The sequence below is a fragment of the Trematomus bernacchii genome, unplaced genomic scaffold, assembly GCF_902827165.1.
Source record: "Trematomus bernacchii unplaced genomic scaffold, fTreBer1.1, whole genome shotgun sequence".
NCBI lineage: Eukaryota > Metazoa > Chordata > Actinopteri > Perciformes > Nototheniidae > Trematomus > Trematomus bernacchii.
The window spans coordinates 7,068,016-7,089,262 of NW_022987608.1; the positions used below are offsets into that span (position 1 = coordinate 7,068,016).

The following is a 21,247-nucleotide window of genomic DNA, read 5'->3' on the forward strand; positions in this document are numbered from 1 at the left end:
AACGACCTCATTCACTGTTCAAGTCTTTTAATTTACTTTTTTAAGTTTTTATTTTATTTTTGTAACTATTCATTTTTCGTTTGCATATAATGGCCTCAATAAAACAGCTACATTCACTATACACAACCTAAATCACTACCTAAACCATGAACTTCTTTCTTAGCTCAGGATGACAACAACGTGGAATATTGTTGTCCTTTAACTTTAACCTCATTTAAAAAGACTTAAAACAATGAGAATCCCCATATTTATTTTGACTGTTTTTAATCCTTAAAATAAACGAGTGTTTGGTGACCCCTGACCTATGGATTAACCTGGTGACCTATGGCCCCCATTGAGTGTGCCCCCACACACATTACCCCTACCTATTTTCTGCAAAGACCTATACACCAACTAGTGTTCCTGTAAAACTGCCCTGTCTGATGTTTGTCTGTCCAATTCATTCATTTCATTATATAAGGTGGTGCGCAGTAGCCTACAATGGGGGCAAAGCCCTATACAGATATATACAGCGCTGAATGGGGGTAATGCACTCCTGCACGTTCATGTCCCATCACTAGGTGTCAGTATTACTTAATTCTTAAAACTTCATTCGAGTAATGTTTCAGAAAAGTGCGTCAATAAGTGAATATGAATCTTGATAAACCCTGTTACTCCCTGAGTCTGTGCTTCTCAAATTGCCCTTTTGCTGTAATGACTACGTGATTCCCAAACTACGGCTTTTTGGACCTTCAGGGGTCCTTAGTTCGCACAGGGAATTATCATTTTGGAATTATGTTTAAATAGTGTAAAACAGCTACAATATGTAAAAGGATCCTTGCAGGATAATTAATATATGAAGTAAAATAAACACAATTCCTCTTTTGGTTTCCAACTTTTTTGGCTTATGACCCCAAGTCACAGACAGGTGCTCGACATCAGTTATGAACAGTTTGACTGTAGTTCATTTTCTCGTTTTAACAGTTTATATTTAAAGGGGACCTATCATGCAAAATGCACTTTTGTACGTCTTTTATACATGAATATGTGTTCCAGAGAACTCACCAAGTGTCAGAAAACACAACCCTCTCTATTTTCCTCCATACCCAAATCTCTAAAAAAGGGACTGCAACGGATCTGATAAAAACTGATCCAGATTTGAACACTGTCCTGACGTCAGGACAGTGGCGCTACGGCTATTGGGCCAACTCCACCAATCAGGAGGAGACAGCCACGGCGGCCATTGCCGTTCGATAGCGCTGGAGACGCTGTAGTACATATGCCAGGCATGTAGGTGGTGCTGTTCTCACAGAATCAGCCCTTGCAAAAACAGAGCTAAAAAAGTGCAAATTGAGCGAAATGAGGCATGGCTAAAATGCATGATCTGTTTGGTATTTTAAAAAACAAAAAGTATAAATATGCCTTATATAGGTATGTCCTACACTATATTATTCAAATATAGCATGATAGGTCCACTTTAAGGATTTTGCAGTTTATAACAAAAAATATAGTTATCGAAAAGTCAGTCAAAAATCTAGGCCACTAAAATTCACTTCTTATATACATTTAACCCCCCATAAATGTCAATTGGGGTTAATTCAAACTGGGATTTTTTTTTTTTTTTTGCTTATGTTTTTAGCTTGGGTTTAAGGGTTTGGAGAACGAACTTTGAGTATCCACATCATGACGCTGCGCTGCTCACCTCTCTCTCTCCCCAGTCTCTCTCTCTCTCTCTCTCTCTCTCTCTCTCTCTCTTTCTCTCCCTCCACCGGTACAAACTAGCCAATCAGGAGGCTCCGATCGCCTCCGCTCTCTCCTGCTGTTCCCTCTCTCTCTCCCCCCTCTCTCTGCCCGCCGCTGCCCGTCCAGCAGAAGCGGTCCTCCTCCTCTCGTATCAGAGACACACACACACACACACACTCACACATTCACACACACACAGTCCAAACCCCCAGAAAAGCCCTGCTGAATCCTCACACCGTCTGTCAGCATGGGGAGCGCTTGTTTTTCCCGGGACGTTTGTTTGTTTATCCTCCTCATAAATACTTGCAGGGTGATGGGGAATGTCGGACTCGCAGGTAAGAGCTCCCCTTTCCTCTGTCTTGCTTTATTGTCAACCATGAAATGCACATTTTGTTGGCTTTACCGGTAAAAATGATGAAACATGAGTGAAAAACTACTTGGAATATTCTAATGATATCAACGGAGATTGCATTTTAATCATAAAGCACACGTGGGCCACTTTAAACGTGCCTTTTGATAGCACAGGAAGTTCCTATATTAATATTATTAGGTAGAGTAGCGTGGCTTTTCATCAACTGTAATATTAGAACAGCAGCGTAAAAATGGCACACTGTATACAACTTGAAACTCAAATTTCTGTTGTATTACAACTGCATTTTATAATTTTCGTATCTCCTACTTCACATGTATTTAAAAATCAGCTAGAAAGTGAGTTGCACCTCACGTTTGAGATGCGCAAATGGTTTTCCAGTCGGTTTAACGGCGTCCCAGACTTCACTGGAACTTGTGTTTCCTGCGCGCAAAGGTCAATTTCAATCGGAAACCGCAGCTTGCTCTCTGGGTTAAACACTCATTTGCTGTGATTTGGAGTGAGAGGGCTGCCTGTTTAAATATTTCACCGTGTGCAAATGGGGCAAATGATTTACCGATGGTGGTTTTTAGAAGTCGACTCAGCCGCTAGAGCATCTTGTCTCCGGGTTTGGTGGAGGTGGAGGCTCTGTGTGTGTGTTAATGTGGGTGGAGAGGGGGTGGTGGTGGCAGCAGGGAGCGTCCAGATCCCAGGAGGAGCCGGTAGGCAGCAGGGGCCATATCGACCAGGCAGCAGCACATTGTTCAGCCTCCCACCTCAGTGAAAGCGTGAAGACCACGAGCCACCATGCAGGAAAAGGCTTTGTCAAAACCAGGGGCACTCATGTATATAAAGCCCACCATTGAAGAGAAGATTAAACATTGTGGCTCCTCTTGCAGCATTTCATCCCATACAAAAGACTTAAACTTGTTGCTGCCTTTACTCCTAAACTCTGTCTCTCTCTCTCGCTTTTCCCTGCAGCTCACTGCTTTTTTTTTTTACCAGGGAAAATATTTATTGTATATTCCGTTTTATCGTTTATTTATTTCCGTTATACAGCTGAGCCGGGCAAAGAGCCAGAAAGAGAGCAGGGGCTGAACCACAGGCCGCTTCCAGCCGGGTCGACTAACTTACTACACACAGTCTATTTATACTCTGATGCAAAGGAGCTCTGGGGTCAAAGCTCTGCTGAACAATACATATGACAGCCAAGAGTGTGTGTGTGTGTGTGTGTGTGTGTGTGTGTGTGTGTGTGTGTGTGTGTGTGTGTGTGTGTGTGTGTGTGTGTGTGTGTGTGTGTGTGTGTGTGTGTGTGTGTGTGTGTGTGTGTGTGTGTGTGTGTGTGTGTGTGTGTGTGTGTGTGTGTGTGTGTGTGTGTGTGTGTGTGTGTGTGTGTGTGTGTGTGTGTGTGTGTGTGTGTGTGTGTGTGTGATGACTTGGCCCTTCACCCTGGGATTTGGGCCCAGATGTGACTGGCTCCTCTATCAATAACCTGATCAATTATAACCGTTAAACCCTCTGTTCTCTGCATCTGAGACCTTGAACAAACCTTGACAAAAAACGTTTATAAATTGAGACATTAAGAGTGTCTTAGGATCTAATAAAGCCATACATATCTGTTTATATAACTTTATATCACACTTTCAAGTTAGGGCAATGCAAGAGACAGATGAACTTAAATAATTGTCAAAATTAGAGCATTTGAATACATCCTGACTAGTCCCCAGTATGAAGCAAGTTCCAAAAAAGCTGAGTACCCCATTTCCCACAATGCAACTCAAACGCAGCTTTCATTAGGCTCGGTTTTAGTGTTTGTATATTAATGGAAAAATGTTGGAGATCCCTCCTGTAGCGGGAACTTTCACAGAAGTAATTTTGAGTACTTTGCCATGGGTTTTTATTTCTGTCTGTCTATCTATGGACACATATTGTAACCTGAAATCAAAAGGAAGGTTAAGTCTGAATACGGGTGTGGTCCGTGTGAGTGTGTTGGAGGTAGCGGTGTAGGAAGTTGCGGATGGGGTTATTCCACTTTTGGCGATGGCTGGTGTGATCCAATTACTAGATAGTCTCTAAGGTTTATAACTCAGAAAAGTTAATTTGTGACCAACTGTCACCTCTTTCATGTCAATGGTTTATAACAATGTCAAGAGGTATTTATTTAGAAGTCCTGAGGAGGTAAAACTACCCAGTAATTCACAAGAGAAAAAAAGATTGGAGGTCTGTTTCATATACAACATTTTTAATTTTGTGTTTTCTGCGTATCTTAGTAATTTAGCATCCTCTGGGGGGTCCATAGCCATAGGATAAGAACAGCTGTTGTAAAATCATTATGCCTTACATCAGTAGAAGGAAAATCATCGTCATTGCATCCTAATATAGGCTTAAAACAAGCTAAATAATTTTTGAAAAGTAAACCGAGTGCAGGACTGTTATCATCTTAGTGCTAATCGATTGCCTCCCTGCAAATTGAAGTGCTATTCGCACACCTCTTGTAATGAGACATCAGTTGAATGGCACACAATCTGTGAACTGTGATACATTTGAATTGAGATGGCTCTTTAATGATGCATTAGGTCAGTACGCACACCGATCTTGATTTGCCATCTGTAGTGTGGCTTGTTGAATCCACTGGGACATATAGGGTATTGACCTCCATGTCTACATGTTTTTACAGATGCAGACGAGTGTGCAGAAGGGTCGGACGACTGCCACATCGACGCCCTCTGCCAGAACACGCCCAAGTCCTACAACTGCATCTGCAAGCCAGGCTACAAGGGAGATGGCAAGCAGTGCGAAGGTGAGTGACCTTTTTCCACTTTAAATGATATTGATAGTCTTCTTCATTTATTTTTCGTGTATTTATTTCCATATACGTCTTGCTTGCTTGTGTACAGCGTTCTTAGTCGTAGGCAAATCTTCATTCAAGGATTCAAGGCTTTTATTGTCATTTGAACATACAGTAGCTACAGTGTAGATATGTCGATGAAAATCTTAGGTCACAGGCTTATTGTACACGTAGTTTTCAACAGTGGATCTAACAAAAAATGCTTTGGCTTTTCAATGAATGCTGATGACAATACTTAAGAAAAGTCACACCTACAAGCGTAGTAGGCTAAAACGAGGAGGGATTTATGTTTCAAAACGCATTGGTTGGGTTTAAAGCAGGGGGCTGCATCCCTCACCTCAGGGAGAAAAAGCGAGCCAGTCCGCGGCCCCGCAATATGGCGTTGTTTGAGCGAGGGTGGCAATAAAGCCCACAAACGGCTGGAGGAAATGGGTATAAGTACCCAATATAAATCTTATCGGAATCAAGGCCAAATAATACTTGATTGGGATCACGTTCATTGAAGTGAAACTTTGATGTTGGATGTGAACTAACATCTGAATCACATCTAGACTGGATCTGGGGACTCTGATGTAACGGCTGGTTATAGACAGCAGTTTCACAGCCCCTACATGCCGCCCCCAGTCGCCCCCCCTAATCTCCTAATTAATGGGGAGGAAGTGGACTAAGCGAGGGTGTCAGGGTGAGACGGGGCAGCACCTGGCTGTGCGTTCACACCTCCAATCACTTCTGCCTCAGAGCACACCACAGCTGGAGCTCCAGCAAATGCACAGATATGCTCTCCCTCTCTGTGTTATGCAGAATCCTAGCTCGCTCGTACAATTATTTACACACGGACACACACATACACACACAAGCACACAGTGTAATCCTGTAATTTTTTTTCCCATGTACTGTGCGCTTCAGTGGTTATCTCAGGACAGATTGCCCTCATATAAATGATGTTACAGTACTATTGCAGTTTTAAAACTTGGATGAAGTGGGGTGTACTTTGTAAGTGGGTGTAATGCCATCACATTCCAATGAAGCAGCCATTAAAGCATGATGTCTAACCTTAAGACAAGGGATTCTTATGATTTGTTTCTGTGCAAAACTATCCAACTCTTTGTTCAAATCCAGGGCTCAAAACCAGATTGTACTTGGAGCCTAAACACAGCTTATCATCTTGGGATAGTTAGGGCCAAAGTGAAACAAAACTTTTTGTAAAGACAGACAACATCATTCAAAACTCCATTGATCTCTGTCAATAACTAAAAACCCAGCATTGGAACATAAGCCACAGTTTGTTGTTTAGACGATAATAATAATACAAACGTCTTCGTTTCTTTCTACGATATCTTTGGCCCTGGTTTGAAAATGTTTACAACTCCCCATGCTTTTTCCTCCTTTGTTCTGTGAACATGATGGAGCTAAAAAACATATACTTGACTCTGGGTCTTCTCGGCTGCTTACCCAAATCGTCACAATTTAGGGGGCAGCATTAGAAAAGGGCATGAGAAAATGTGCTCATATGAAATGTACCCACGTTGCATGGACGCCTTCTTTTAATAACTCCCATTAGCAGGAAGTATAGAAAGAAAATCACAGGAAAACACATTCTTTTAAATGAAATGCTGAATGACAGATTGTAACAATAACAGAAGCAATTACTATATAGGTGACGTCATCACTTCATTTTCCATAAATAACTATGGGTTGATCTCCCCTCTGTGTTATCGTTTTTTTTCTTACCATGTGCGTGCGCGGCTGTCTCACGATGACACCATTTTTGGTCCAACTGACCCCTGGCGTGTAAATGATTATTGATTATGTTATTATCCAGCTTTGTTGTCTTTCACATACAGTGTGTGATTTATTACACTGGACAGACGGACACAGATCTATTGAACTCTGAATAACAACATCTCTGTTCTCTGGTGGAGACGGCAGTGTGTTTGGGCTTTTCAGGAATATAATCTTCCTCCCGTAAAGCTGCTGTCAGAGCGGACCTGTCCTGACTTTTTATTACATCACTTCACCAAGGCCAGCACTTGGATCAGTATGTGTGTTTTTGTGGAAGTGTGTGTGGAAGCTGTAGGCTGCTGTGCTTTGACGGAGCTTGAATGTCAACCGCATTTTATTACATCACCATTCTAAATCCAGCATTTGAATTCATTGCGTGAACTGTGTGTGTGTGTGTGTGTGTGTGTGTGTGTGTGTGTGTGTGTGTGTGTGTGTGTGTGTGTGTGTGTGTGTGTGTGTGTGTGTGTGTGTGTGTGTGTGTGTGTGTGTGTGTGTGTGTGTGTGTGTGTGTGTGTGTGGTGTGTGTGTGTGTGTGTGTGTGGTGTGTGTGTGTGTGTGTGTGTGGTGTGTGTGTGTTGTGTGTGTGGTGTGTGTGTGTGTGTGTGTGTGTGTGTGTGTGTGTGTCAAACATGCTTTACACACACACTCCCCTCCCTTTGCCCCCTGACTGTACGCTGAGATATATTGAACTCCATCCAGTGATGAGGCAACAGCTCGTGACAGGGACATCAAATGAAGACAAATGGTGGTTTGGATTTGACCCCCGACCCTGGTGATTAGATATGGCCGCTGTAATTGGTCGGCTGTGTTTTCCATCAACAGGCATTACGAGCCACTTTGCCGGCCAGCACCATTAGTGGCTATGCTATTCCTGGAAGCACCTGGAAGCAGCTCTCTCTCCCTCAAGTCTTCTCTGCTTCTTTATCATCAGCGTCATTCCTTATCAGCAAACACTCACTCAACCGTCTAGTCAAACACACCGTGGGAGAAATTGGATAAAACTGAAGGATCGTCATATACTTTTGATTCCATAATCCTCACGATTACATTGGCTCAGAATGGTATGATCCATCCACACTGTTATCTCTTATTTGTCCTCTTATCAGACCTTTCAGTCCAGAGCACCTGCAGGTATTCAGAGACCTCCAGATGCACCCGTCATACTCCTTGAAAACAAAATAAAACTAGCCTAAACTGCCACATAAATCTACTCAACAGTGGGTTAAATCAGTATATTATTCTAAGTAGTGTTTGTACGTCTATCCAGACAGAGGCTTTTAAGACAATTGAGACGGAATACTATTCATCTGGCCATCGATTCTCTGCCAATTAACCAGGACCGGGTCACAATGGAGCTCTCTTCAGAGGTTTTGGTTCCTTACAGTATCTCTAATGTTAAGCCCAACCATTTTACGGTAGGGTTATTCCATTGCGCCGGGGCGACCCGGTGGAATACAGCGGTGGACTGGCCATCTGTGTGTTCTGGAGAATCACAGAACGGCCGGTCGTCAGCGGGCCGTTGACGACCGGCTCGGTTCGCTGACGGCCGGCACCGCCCTTAATCTTTTTAAACGGCATCATGTAAGTTGCGCTGACAGGCGACAGAGGTCCACAGTTGCCCCGCAGCGAGGCTCCCCCGCCCTAAAGGTCATGGTCTGTTAAACCCAACCGAATCATATCATCTGCAAAGAGCCAAGATGCAATTTTGAGTTCCCTAAAGTGGACACTATCCTCCTAAGGCTGCCCCTTGTGATCCTGTCTCAAAAGTACAAAAAGTACTAATACTAATCGGTAACAATAAAAAACGAAGTGCCTCTAGTTAATGGTTCAATCCCTGGCCCCCTCTGACTGTCTGAACACAGAGGCTTTTTTCAAATTCTTCATCTTAATCTCATCTGATTCTTTCAATACTCGGATATCTTTGCATCTACATGGCTATTTGGAATGAAGCTAAATAAAGTGATGAGCTAGAGTGATGTGAAAGTGGTCGGCAACTGCTGCCTTGTTCTTTTATGTATGTATCATAACAGCTTGTCGATTCACAGCCCTTAGATTTGTCTGGGTTTCCTTTTTGCAAGAATTGAATGAGGCTTTTCAGATGTCAAAACAATACACAGTGTTTTTAATGTTGTATTGCAAGGTATTATAGTTCTGGAAAGTTATTGGGGCACCATACAGCGGTCTAATTGAAATAAGTGAGACAACTGCTGTATCCATCTACAAAGGCAAACACTCGATATTAAAAGAACAGGCTCAGGGACTGATTGGGATCATGTCCAGTTCTTACTTTCCTAATTAAAACAGCATTTTCTTAGATATTTCCCAGAGTAAGTGATGCAGCTTTGTTTGCAGTTTGTTTGGTCTCTGGGAAGAACATTGCAGGACCAGCACAGCAATGAGAGCCGATCACTATAGAAGATGCCAAAGAAAGCAGCAATGTGAAGTTGTTTGACTCTTCACTTACAAAACGAAAGCTAAATGTGCTGGGTTAAGCCAAAAAACAGATGTACATTTGCCAAAATTGTAAAGCATTTTGTGGTCAAAATATCAACTGTCATCTTGTGACTTGGTAAATATGGAGTCCTTCAAATGTACAGACATCATTTTTTTACTGTCGGTTTTCTGGAGAAAGCCACAAGGACATGGATCGTGTTGATGACCACATTATTAGCGTGCACTTTGGAGGTTCTGGAGGGATGTGGCCTGTGTGGCTCCACATTGACAAAACTCTGGCTCGCTCATGTGCTTTTGTAACGGCTCGGATTCGAGACCCGGTGACCAAGGGAGACGACCTGTGCTCTCAGCCTCTGCTACACGTCGGCACTACAAATTAGCAGCTTGCAGGCCGCTTTGTTCTGCCAGGAGCCGGCTGTCCAGTAGTCCTGCAGGACTCAGCGGGATCAACATCCCAACTACAGTGGGTTTCAACCACAACGGTTTGTTCCACCATGGGTTTGATGGGTGCTCCTATCAGGACTGTGTCCCCAGAGGCGTCATTTTCTCAAGTGAATGTGTTTCTTTGAATGCTTCTTGCCACTGAAATCGGATCTGCCGTTTATGAACGCTGCCCTTTCTGTAGACTTTTCCACGAGCTGATACTGCCGGCTCGTTATGGAAAAATTTGAACTTTTATCCCTGGGCTGTCAAATGAAGAGTATGTGGGAGGAGCTGTGTATCAGTCAAGCCTGCTTTACTGTGTGTGTGTGTTTTTGTGTGAAGGATAGTGCCAGAGTTGTCTCCCTGTTTCTAGTGAGATCTAGCAAAACCATAACCGTTTGTAGAGTGTTGTGAGCACTTGTTTTCTTCAAAGATGGATCTCTGAACAGAGAACTGTGTTTTCAAAGATCAGTTTAGTAAAAGTCTCTGAGCAAATAAAGGATAAGGCATGGCATTCCTGCTGCAGAAACACAATTATCTATTTTTATTTCATCGTTTTCCCTTTTTATTTTGTCTTATTTCTCATGAATTGTGTTGTTGGATTAGTTTTTGAGGTTTTCAACAGAGTGCATTGGTCCTGAGGGATGAGTTATATGGCTGGTTGCTATACAGAGCTGTCAAAGCCTGTGTTTACTTAGCATTTGCCTCTTACAGGCTAATTGATTGGTTTTCATCAGTGCTGCCAATCGCGCTGAATAGTCTCTTCTCCTCTCTTTCATCGAGTGTACAGCCATCTCTATTCTTACACACACAAACACCTTTGAGTGTGTACTTTTGTCTCAGTTGGATTCCAAAGCTGTATCTCCATACCAGAGCAACTAATTAAGTATGAAGTACTGTAGGTAGAGGGAAATGTCACTTCAAACACTTTAAAGCTGTTCTTAAACACAGGTTCTGGCTGTAAATAGTTTTTCTCTTGGCTGATTAGTTTATTTTTTGTGTTTCTTTTAACTATATAACAGGCCAAACATAGACAGTGTGATTCTACCACAACTGTAGCTGATTAGTAGTTGATACTAGAGTTTAGTAGGAGAACACTTTTTACATGAAACTGGGATTTTACTGTATATTTGGACATCATTCAAAACACATTTTAGATGAATTGCATACAAAGTAAATGGGAATTGAGGAAAAAATGTTGCACATACAGTACCTGAAGCTGCTCCCTAAACAACTTTGCAGACAAGAGAAAATAAAAGAGACAAGAAAGACCTGGAGTTCTGAGTTCCATCATAAGCTGAGCTGGACAGAAACGCAAAGACAGAACTACAAATCATTTTGATTCAGGCTTTATTCTTCCGTGAAGTGCACTCAGAGCATCACTCTGGACTTCTCTGGATGACCAGTCCTTGGTTTTTAATCAGACTAGGTGTGGCTCATGCAACATGTGCACCATTAATTCTCTTTTTGGACCGTTTCTTTGCTTGTAACATCAGAACCTGACAGATGCCGTGTCTGATTGAGACTGTATTGTACCAGCAGCTCCCCCCTTACCCTGCGCCACAGTAATGAAGACATGACCTGCTTTACCGAGACGGAGAGGAGGAGGAGGAGGAGGAGAAAAGGCATCTCATGGGAGGAAAGGATGGCGAGGGAGACGTTACAGGTTGCAGACAATTACTAGGCCATTGTCTGCCTGGCGTCTGTACCTCCGTCATCAGTGAGACGCTCTTTTCACTGGCTACCTACAGACACACACATTTCCTCCGTGCACCTCCCTCTTCCTCTCCTGTCTCTCCGTCTACTTCCTCCATGCAAGACTCAGGGGAGCAAGTCAGATTCATTCAGGCTCAGGCTTTATATATAGATACAGTGACCTCATGCCAGCATCTCAAAGCCGCTTCCTTGTCAGTGTTTGACGGATGATGTCTGGCATTGCTGGTTGGAAATGTCACTCAGTAAAAGCTCACTTGGACTTGGTACTGACTTTCACTCCACAGCTGAGATATGTAGTGTATGTTGGACCGTTTCTTTATATCATGACAAATTCACACTCTTAATAAGTGACTTGACTTGGTTGCTACTGTGGATTCTTCTTCATTTCTGTGACGAACAAAAATAGTTTTAAAATATTTAAAAATTATTCCCATTTTTTGCCATGCAATCTGACCTCATAAAAACGTTTATTTTGACACACAAGTGCATTTAAAAACACATTTTCTACATTAAGAGACCAAGTTAGCGACCTATATTCTCTCCTCTTTCATCGACATTTTTTAATAAGGCTGTCAATCCGCAGACAAACCACTGTGGTACGTTGCACATGTTTTATTACATTAATCAACTGGGAACGGCACTGACCATTTTAATTTCATCTTATGATTTTGAATCTTTTTTGAATTGTTACATTGAACGCAAATGAATTAACATTTTAGAATAATACAATGTACAGACACCTGGATAACCTGCACGATTCTACCCAAAAGGCCTCAGCTTCTTCTGCTGTCCACTTCATTCAGCAGAGATCTCCAACATAGTTGCATGACTTTGCAAACGTTTTTTGTACTTTTTACAAATTGCACATATCGCCCCCCACCCCCTAACCCCACTGCTTTGATGCTTGTTTACTGTTGATTTATCCATGCCCATCTTTGCTCATCAAAGTGCAGACGATTCACACCATTTACTGGAAACTAATTTGATGCCATTACAGTAAATTGTGCAGGAATGTGCATGCTGACACATAATTGTTGCGAACATGTTAAAAACAAGACCCCCCCCCCCCCCCCCCCCCCCCTCCTTCAACCAGAACATAAAGTATGGCAATAAATTAACTGGTAACTGTTTTATCCAGAAAATGTGTAGATTGCTTTCGTGCATGGGAAACTGCCATAGCATTTTACACCTTTTTGATAAAATAAATCATAAATATGTGTTAATAGTCATCTTATGGCATTGAGACCTGAAGGCATACACCCTGCATGAGTTGTTAGCAGTATCCCCTCCTCTCCCTTTCTCCCTTCCTTCCATCTGTCCAGTTAGGAGGCGTGTGCTTGTCAGTGAAGGCGCCTAATTCACTCGATGAGACGTGGAGCATAAACGCTTCCCTGGCAATTAGAAAACGTGCGTATGAGAGCGGAAGCAGTTGAAGCTTTCGGGGCACCGCTGTCAGATGTCAACAACAGCTCAGGGGCAGGAAGTGGCACCGTTTGGGGCCAACTTAGTCCCTACGAGGCACCTTCCTCCTCCTTCCACCAACCTCTAATCTCTCCGTCACACATACACAAACGCATGCTTCAAACCTTCTCTCTAACCAGTTTATCTTTCTTGATTTTTAAACGACAAGCAGGAACCCTAGAATTAAAGCTTTACTAACATTATCAGTGATTGTTGGACACAAGTAAAGCTCAGAATCTTTGAGGAAATGATTGTCATACGTTGTGTGCTGTTTGCCCTTCTAAATGTTAGTTTGCATGTGTAAACATTAAAAACAGCTATAAACACTTCTGCATTCAGATCTGGTTAAGCAATTATTTTCTTTGCATAACCTGGCCTTAAGACAGAACACGATTGTATGTCACTGTATTTGAACCCTGAATGGAGTACAGAGACTAATCACACTCTGTATTGTGTTGTTCCACTATTTAGACAACTGATGCTATAATGCCAAAACACGAAGGCTCTGCTTTTAATTTTAGTTGTGAAATCTTTGCAAGCATTTGATTTTCAGTTACTGCTGATTCAGTTTTGATTATCAGATATATTGAATCAGGACATATTTGTCAATCTAAACTTGAAACCTTAAACCCAATATTATACATACAATAAATGTCAGTTAAGTTATAATTGTTCTAAGTTCTTCTCAACCTGTGAAAACAGTTATATTGTCTTTTCTGTATCTGCATATGGAGCTTCGCCATGTCTGATATCATCAGGGTTAGACGCGTAAAGTAACCTTTTCCAACCGAAAGATGGTGTTTCATTGGAAGCAATTCAAAGAAGTGAGACAATAACATTTATTTTGTTTATTTGGTGCGATACAAACAATCACACATCATATTAATCAAGTCAATTCAAATCTGTAAACATGATTTAGTCTTTAGATCTCATGGCAGTGTTTTCAGGTGTGTTATTGTAAACTCTTTCTCCAATTCTCTTGAGCAAAAAAAATTAAATTTGAATTACGTAACTTTTATCCACTCTGGAGACGATTTTTTTAAATGTTCTTTTTGGCAACAAAAAAACAACTCAAAAGGATGTCCAAACGGAGAGAAGAAGATGTGTGTCAACTGAACCCAGCTTATTGTGAATGTAGTCTCAGTCTGCCTGTTTGATTCAGGCACCAATTAATCACCTGCTGCTTTTCATTCACCCTCAGTGGTGAGTCCCCCCCCCTCCCCCCTCCCCTCTAGTTCTCGTCTTTACCTTCTCCCCTTCATCTCTGACAGATGAAAAGCAGAGCTGTTACATCGTGCAGAACCGGGCCATCTGAGCTGGCAGCACAGCAAAGTGTCCAAACAAACCTTTCCCCAAACACTCACCCATTCCAGCTCGGCCTAATTGGTTGCAAATGCCTTTTAGGATGAGCCAGTGATATCCGTGAGGAGTTTGTATACACAAGGCTCCGGCACTTAATCCCCCTGTGATTGTTTTTCTTTGGTTCTCCTTACCGGTAAGATCAATTCCTGTTGTTCTGACACACATGCAGCTCAATTCAGCTAGTAAACCCCAATCATGCTGGACAAGTACAGAGACTGGGATCTTTCGTCAGAGATCAAACAGACGGTATTACAATGCGCTGATGTGTGTTGGGCTGTGTAATTGGCTTCTGGTAAACATGTCTGTGGCGCTTCATGGTACAGAATGTGGCATTGATTTTTTTTTAAGTGAAACCTCTTAGATGAAGCTCTTCTCATGTTTATGTCGCCTGATTATGGTATTTTCAAAGCGTTCATTCTTAAACCCAAATCACGATGTTATCCATCTGAATGGAAGTGTTTTGTGGGTAGAAGGTCTCTGTGATAAGTGTGATAAACAATCCTGTTGTTTGTTGTTTGTGCGTTTGCATTGTGTGAGAGTCTTCATTTGTGCATTCTCATGCCTGCACTTGTGGTATTAGTCACTATGCAGACGTGTGTTGTTTTCTGTGTTATTGTTGAGTTTTTGTATATGCTCAAGATCCAAAGGCTTTATTGTCATATGCACAACAGCTAAAATGTAGTTTTGCCAATAAAAATCCAATCCAAAAATGCAACAAAACAATATACTTACTAAATAAATCCAGTGCAAGGAGAAATACAAATAATGGACACAATAGTTAAAGTCAAATCTAGAAATGACATTACATTTCACTGACGCTTTTATCCAAAGCGACTTACAATTACATTCTCCCTGGAGTAACTGAAGGCTAAGTGCCTTACTCAAGGGCACACTAGTGGTGGTGCTCCTGGCGGGATTTGAACTCACAACCTTCCGATCTTCGGCCCACCTCACTATCCATTAGACCACCACTATCACGAAATAATACATCAGTGTCAAGCTGTTGGTTATGTCTACATCCAGAAGCTGAAGAGTCATGTTTGTGACTTACCATATCAAATATATAACCCTTTCTGTTATCACACCTGTAATGGGACATTTAGAGCAGTCTGTGACTCCATTCTCAATATATCTTCATTGATATCAGCTGTCAGATTATTGGACACAGTGAAGGACAGGTGGACAGACAGTCAAACTGAGGCGAGCAGGCATTCAAACAAGAAGTAATGGAATGTTGACAGGCAACAGCCATGGTGTGAAGTAGAAAGAGAGAGAGGTTGGGGGACAGGAAGAGAGTAAAGGATGGGACTATGAGCAAGGGGGACGAGTTAAAAGCCAAGAGCGACTTTGTTTTCATCAATCTGAGATCCTTTTTGGCACGAGGAAGAGAACAAGTTGGACGGATCCAGCATAGCGTCTGAATCGTGGAGCGCGGGCAGATACCTGCACTGTGTCATCTTCAGAAGGGAGGGGGGGGGGGGGGGGGGAAGGAGGAGGAGGATGTGGGCCAGGGTCTTCCTCGCTGCCTGCCGGATCTCCTGCTGTTCACACGGAGGGGGAGGAATGTTTGTTTAAGTGGCTCCGCATGGCAACCACTTGTGAGCCCCTCCTGTGAAAGCCTCCGCTGGCTCAGCGTGGAGGTTGGGTGGGTGCATCCCCAGACGAATAAACACCGGCTGACACTTCCCTCTCCTGCCTCGCTTTAAGAACCAACTGCCTTTACCCCTTCCTGAGTGTGCCACATTACTGCACTGAAATGCTGCTAGGGTAACAAATTCATTCAAATCAAAACATAAAAGTGATGCACCATCAATGTCATCACCATCCTCGTCGGCATTGAAAAACTATTTAAAACTGATGACTCAATGCAAATAAAAACACACTTTTAATTACCCTTTACATTTCTTTGTGACATCGGTCATTTTCATTAAGATTTGAACTGACGTTTTTTTCTAGGGAATTTTCTTTACCATATATTTGCCTTCTCTTAAAACCAAAAATGTACCCTTTACGGCTCGAAATTCCTCAAAAAAATGCGTTGCCAGTAATTGACAAGAGGAAAATTCAACATTGAAAAAAGAAATCACAACCAAATCAATTGCAATTTTACAATTTGTATGGAATGACAACCTCACTGTGAAGGTACAATATTCAAAAAATGTAATCGGTCTTTCAAAAAAAGTTGACACATCCACCTTTCTCTTTCAGACATGGACGAGTGTGAGAACGACTACAACGGAGGCTGCGTCCATGAATGCATCAACATACCTGGCAACTACAGGTGCACCTGCTACGATGGGTTCATGCTGGCCCACGACGGACACAACTGTCAGGGTAAGAGCAGTCCCAGAAACACCCCTCCTGTATGTGTGTGTTCACAGAGTTGGTGAAAGAGTTGTCATGTCATGTTGTAAGACATCACATTGGTTCAAATTAGACCCCCCTAAAGGTCTCGTCGTTTTCATGATGTCTGCAAATAGCAACCCCTTTGATTTTCTATTGGCCTAAATATGACATGGGGTTTGTATCTAGATATATTGATGCTCGATTGAAATTAAGTATTGTGTGTGTGTGTGTGTGTGTGTGTGTGTGTGTGTGTGTGTGTGTGTGTGTGTGTGTGTGTGTGTGTGTGTGTGTGTGTGTGTGTGTGTGTGTGTGTGTGTGTGTGTGTGTGTGTGTGTGTGTGTGTGTGTGTGTGTGTGTGTGTGTGTGTGTGTGTGTGTGTGTGTGTGTGTGTGTGTGAGAGCCTGCCTGGCTCAGCATGCCTCTCCCCGTACAGTCCCTCTGTCATCGTTTGGAGGGTTTCCATTATCTGTGTTTCTTTTGCTTGTTTCTCCTCACTGTTGGGAGGGACGGTCGGGGTTAAAGAGTTCTTCTTCAAGGATACCTGGCTGTGCTTTATTACCAGCCCATTTAGCCTCAGTGCTGCGTTATTGACTTAGTGTCAGTCAGAGTAATGTTTTTTCTGTTCCGTGCAACACGTAGTTCTGCACGGATGTGCTCCAACACATTTCATCCCTTCAGTCCTCCACTGCTGACTGACGAGAGCAAAATAAAACCAGGAACATGTTGTTTTGGATGTGTCTTTGGTGGGATGTGTTTTGGCATTTCTAAGTGCTGTAGCTCATTCTTTGAGCCTTTGGAGAGACTAAGTGAGAGATTGAGCGCTAAAAGCAGCAGTCAGCCGTGCAGAGTAGCTGCTGAGTTGTGGATTCCCCTCACAGGGATGACTTTCAGACAGCTGATATAAAGCAGAGTTTAAGACGCTCCGTCATCAGAGTTCAAATGTTCCTCCATGCACCAACAAGGGCCAGAAATGGTCAATAAAAACCCTTTTAATATGTGATCCTTCCAACTCTGTGATTTCTATTGGATGAGTATAATTTAAACAAATATAGTATTAAAGGTTTGTTACATTTTCAAGTCTGTCCTATAACAATAGTCAGTCCTCCTGTTCATAGCCAATAACAGATAACATCCTAACATGCTTCTAATGAAAGTAATTAAAAAAAGTTGATTTAATGTCAATATATGGCTTCAGTAGTTGGTTGGGCAAATCAAGTCGGCATCTTCCAAAGCTGTTCCTAAGAGTGTTTTAGCTCAAACTTCTTCTTGTGTTTGTCTGAGCTGTCTTCTTGCTGTGCCAAGATGGAGGGATGTAACCCCAGGAAGGAAACTCCGGAAAACGTCCACCCATGCTAGAGCATCAAATTTGCTTTAAAATGAATTCAAATGAGCCCTAGACATGTATTTTGTATCAGAAAGGCCTTGATATCTTTCTTATTATATTGAAATGTTTAATTCCCATCAAGAAAATAATAATTGTATTTAAAGGCAGCATCTAGTGGTCATGAAAGGAACTGAAGAGCTTTGGCCAGAGTATCAAGAATCTAACACAATGAGGCTGATGTGAAAATCTGATCACACATACAAACACGATGGAAAGTAAACGACTATAAAAATGAGAGCGGTCTTTACAGTCTTTGAAATTGGGTCTGACAGCGTTACGTGGTGTTAATTTCCTGCGTGTTTGTCTGTGAAAAGGCCCTGTCTACAGCCGATAGCTCATTGGTTAGCGTTCTATGTGTTGTGGGTAATTGAAGAGAAGGGCTGTGAGGTTAGTGGCATTTCACCACACGTGTTTGTTCCGCTAACTCAAACAACGCAGACCAAACGAGTCGTGTGAGAACTGTCGTCACCTGCTCTTTATGGCCCGGCAACAGGAAGCCGGCCCGCGTCTGATTTGAGCACGGAGGCTCGCTTTATTGGATGTTCGCTGAGTGCAGCCTTGATTAACCTCTGCTAATTAAAAACCGGTTCAGTGAGTTCAAAATAGGCAGCAAAATATGTGTGTTCCCAATCAAAGCCGGTCCTTGACTTTTTCCATTGTTTCTTTATTTGACTCCAATTTCGTGTTGTTTATCCCTTCATTTGTCACGGTTCCATATCTCCTCATTATTCTTAAGGTTTACTGTCTTTTTTCACTTTTTTGCCTTTTTAGCTATTCTCTGTTTTCGCTTTTATTCTTTTACCCTTTAATGAATTCGTTATCCCCCATTGCTTTACTCTTGTATTCCTCTTTTCTTTCTTCATCTCACTTTGTTCTTGTTACTACATCCCTCCCTTTGTCCTTTCCTTCCATCCCACCTTATGAACTTTTTTCTTTCGTTCTATTCCATTCTTGTTTTCCATCAACCTCTCTTCATATGTTTTCTTCTCTCTGTCCTTCTCTCTCCGTTTCTTCCTCTGCTCTGTTATACTCTTCTGTCTGTCTGCTGACCTTACTAGCTTTCATCTAATTACTCAAATTGTTCTTGTGTCCTTTCCTTTTTCTTCTTGTCCCCCTTTACTTTTTAAATCTATTTGTCAGATGGTTTGCTTACTGTTTTTACTGGACGTTTAACCATCATCAGATGACAGTAGCAGAGGTACAGGCTGACTGTTCAGCGTGTTTATGGGAATGATAAAAAGACACTCTTAATGCATCTGATAAGATATTAGTCTTCTGGAATTGTAAACGTTGTTTGCTCTAAAACAAATAAAGTTAAAATGATCCATAATCTTCAAACTGTATCAGTTCTCAAAAGCACTGTGAATTTTAATAAATTGTTAACATGCAAATGTGAAAACAGTCAATACTTTAATTGCAAACATATGCATGCAGGATGTTACAGGGACTGTGATCCATGTTCTAAGTTGCTTACTGAAGTCAATGTTTCAAAAACAGACAAAACCCGCCTGTTGTAAGTAAAGGTGTTGAGATGACACAGTTTTCATGGAAGTCAGTATTTTGTGGCCTACTCTGTACACTGTTTTTCAGGTCCATTTTGACTTGCCTTTTCAGATCACATTAAATAAAATACATATAATAGCATTGCTGGAAGAGAAAAGGCAACATCCAGAAGTTGATGTTATTTAACAAGTATGATGAATGTTGTGTAGAATCTATTTTTATATAGATCTATATTTAGTCCAGAAGATATACGGCAGTGCCGATTGGGTAATGCGTTCCTGTGTATTTATATATACAGTCTATGGTATTGACTCATGGATACCATATTGTCACCATGCTCTCTGATGCTTTTTGTCTGCTGTCATCACTAACCATAGAGGTAAATAGGGCCCTGTGATGCATGGTTACCATATCAACACAACTGGAGGGACCTATTGTCAGTTTAAGAGAAGCTCCAACCCTCACGCTGCCCGTCAACAGTGTCTCACTCTCAAGTGTCTCATTCAGCAGGAGATTTACTGTATGAATGAGGGCTCACCATCACACTCTGTCATTTATACATTCAGACACTCAATTAATGCTGTCAGTCTTGTGCATACATCCACAGACAGAAAGTGTCTCGTATGACGATCTGTCAAAACACAGGCTTGGGAGTAACGGAATACATTTTTATATGAAACTGTATTCCTTACAGTTATATAAAAAAAAGTCACGTATAGCATAAGAGGGCCTCTTCTTTGCTAAAGTTACATTGTTCTGACATATTACACTTAAATCAAAGACATCCTATTGATATTTATTTCTCTATTTATCAGCGTTGCACTGGATATTGAAGTAATCCATAAGTAATCAGGTTCCCTTAGTTTTATATTGTCACACTTAGATGAACATATGTCGTAACGGAACACATTTGAAAACCTTTTGCTTTTTGCCTCATTAATTATAGCTGGTAATATATTGTCCGAAGACATGTGTTCTAATCTTTGGGCTAATCCCCAGGTGTTAAAGCAGCAACAGAATAGGAGCGAAAGACAAGACGGAATAGATGAGAGTTCACACAGGGATAATAAGAATACATAGGAGAGTAAACGGTAGGATAAACATCGAAGTTATAGATGGACAGGAAGGAGCATTGTCGTAAGTTAACACTACACGTTGGCGGTCTTAAATGTACTTGGAGTAAAATGCACAGTCAGATAGCGCAACAGCTCAATTTGAAACATCTCTGTCCTTCTTGTTTGTTTCTCTGTCAAAGTTCACACTCAATTTATCTCGCACGCTCTGGGCCTCCTTGTGGAACACAATAAAAGACCTTGTGGCTTTTAATAGACCCAAAGCATGATATTCCGAAACCTCAGAACCTTGTGGTGGTGCTGAATGAGCCTCGGATGACAAACTACACTTTAGAAAATGTGTTGAAGAAAATCATTTTGTGTGAGCCGGCAGGAAGTCACTTCATCATGTCCCAGATGCACTGTGTCAACAAGTTAAGGCACTAATTGATTTAAGATTGCATAATTGTACTCTGATTAAAGAGTGATTCCCGTTAGGTTCCTTTCTTCCTTTTGATTTTGACTTTATTTATTTTGTTTTGCCATGGACACAGCTGGGCTCAATGTGTTGATCGTTTGGTGCCCTCTGTGAATGTCTGGCGCGCTGACGTGCGTTTATTTTCCTTCCGACCCGTCCTCGGCGAGATCTGAGAGGTGGCTGCACAGCAGGGAGCCAGCGACCGCAGCGTGTCACTGAGAAGTCCGACATGTAACAGACAGGAGGAGGGAGACGAGAAGTGAGGGGGCAGATCAACTGAGGCAAAGTTTAAAAAGCACACATGGAAATATCCAATCCATCAAACCACTTGATATGTTTTAAAAATGAAGGGTTGAAAAGTTCGACA

At 41.9% G+C, this 21,247-nt stretch overlaps 1 protein-coding gene across 4 annotated transcripts in view; it reads left to right on the forward strand.

The window, feature by feature from the left end:
• The first annotated feature begins 1,892 nt into the window (after window positions 1-1,892).
• The window catches only part of scube1 (signal peptide, CUB domain, EGF-like 1), a 74,986-nt gene continuing 55,631 nt past the window's right edge, over window positions 1,893-21,247 (forward strand). For all 4 annotated transcript variants that reach the window (XM_034131445.1, XM_034131446.1, XM_034131447.1 and 1 more), the window contains exons 1-3: window positions 1,893-2,057; window positions 4,749-4,871; window positions 16,326-16,451. In XM_034131445.1, coding sequence (XP_033987336.1) covers window positions 1,970-2,057; window positions 4,749-4,871; window positions 16,326-16,451 — 337 coding nt within the window. In that variant the 5' untranslated portion in view covers window positions 1,893-1,969. The remainder of the gene's footprint in view (window positions 2,058-4,748; window positions 4,872-16,325; window positions 16,452-21,247) is intronic.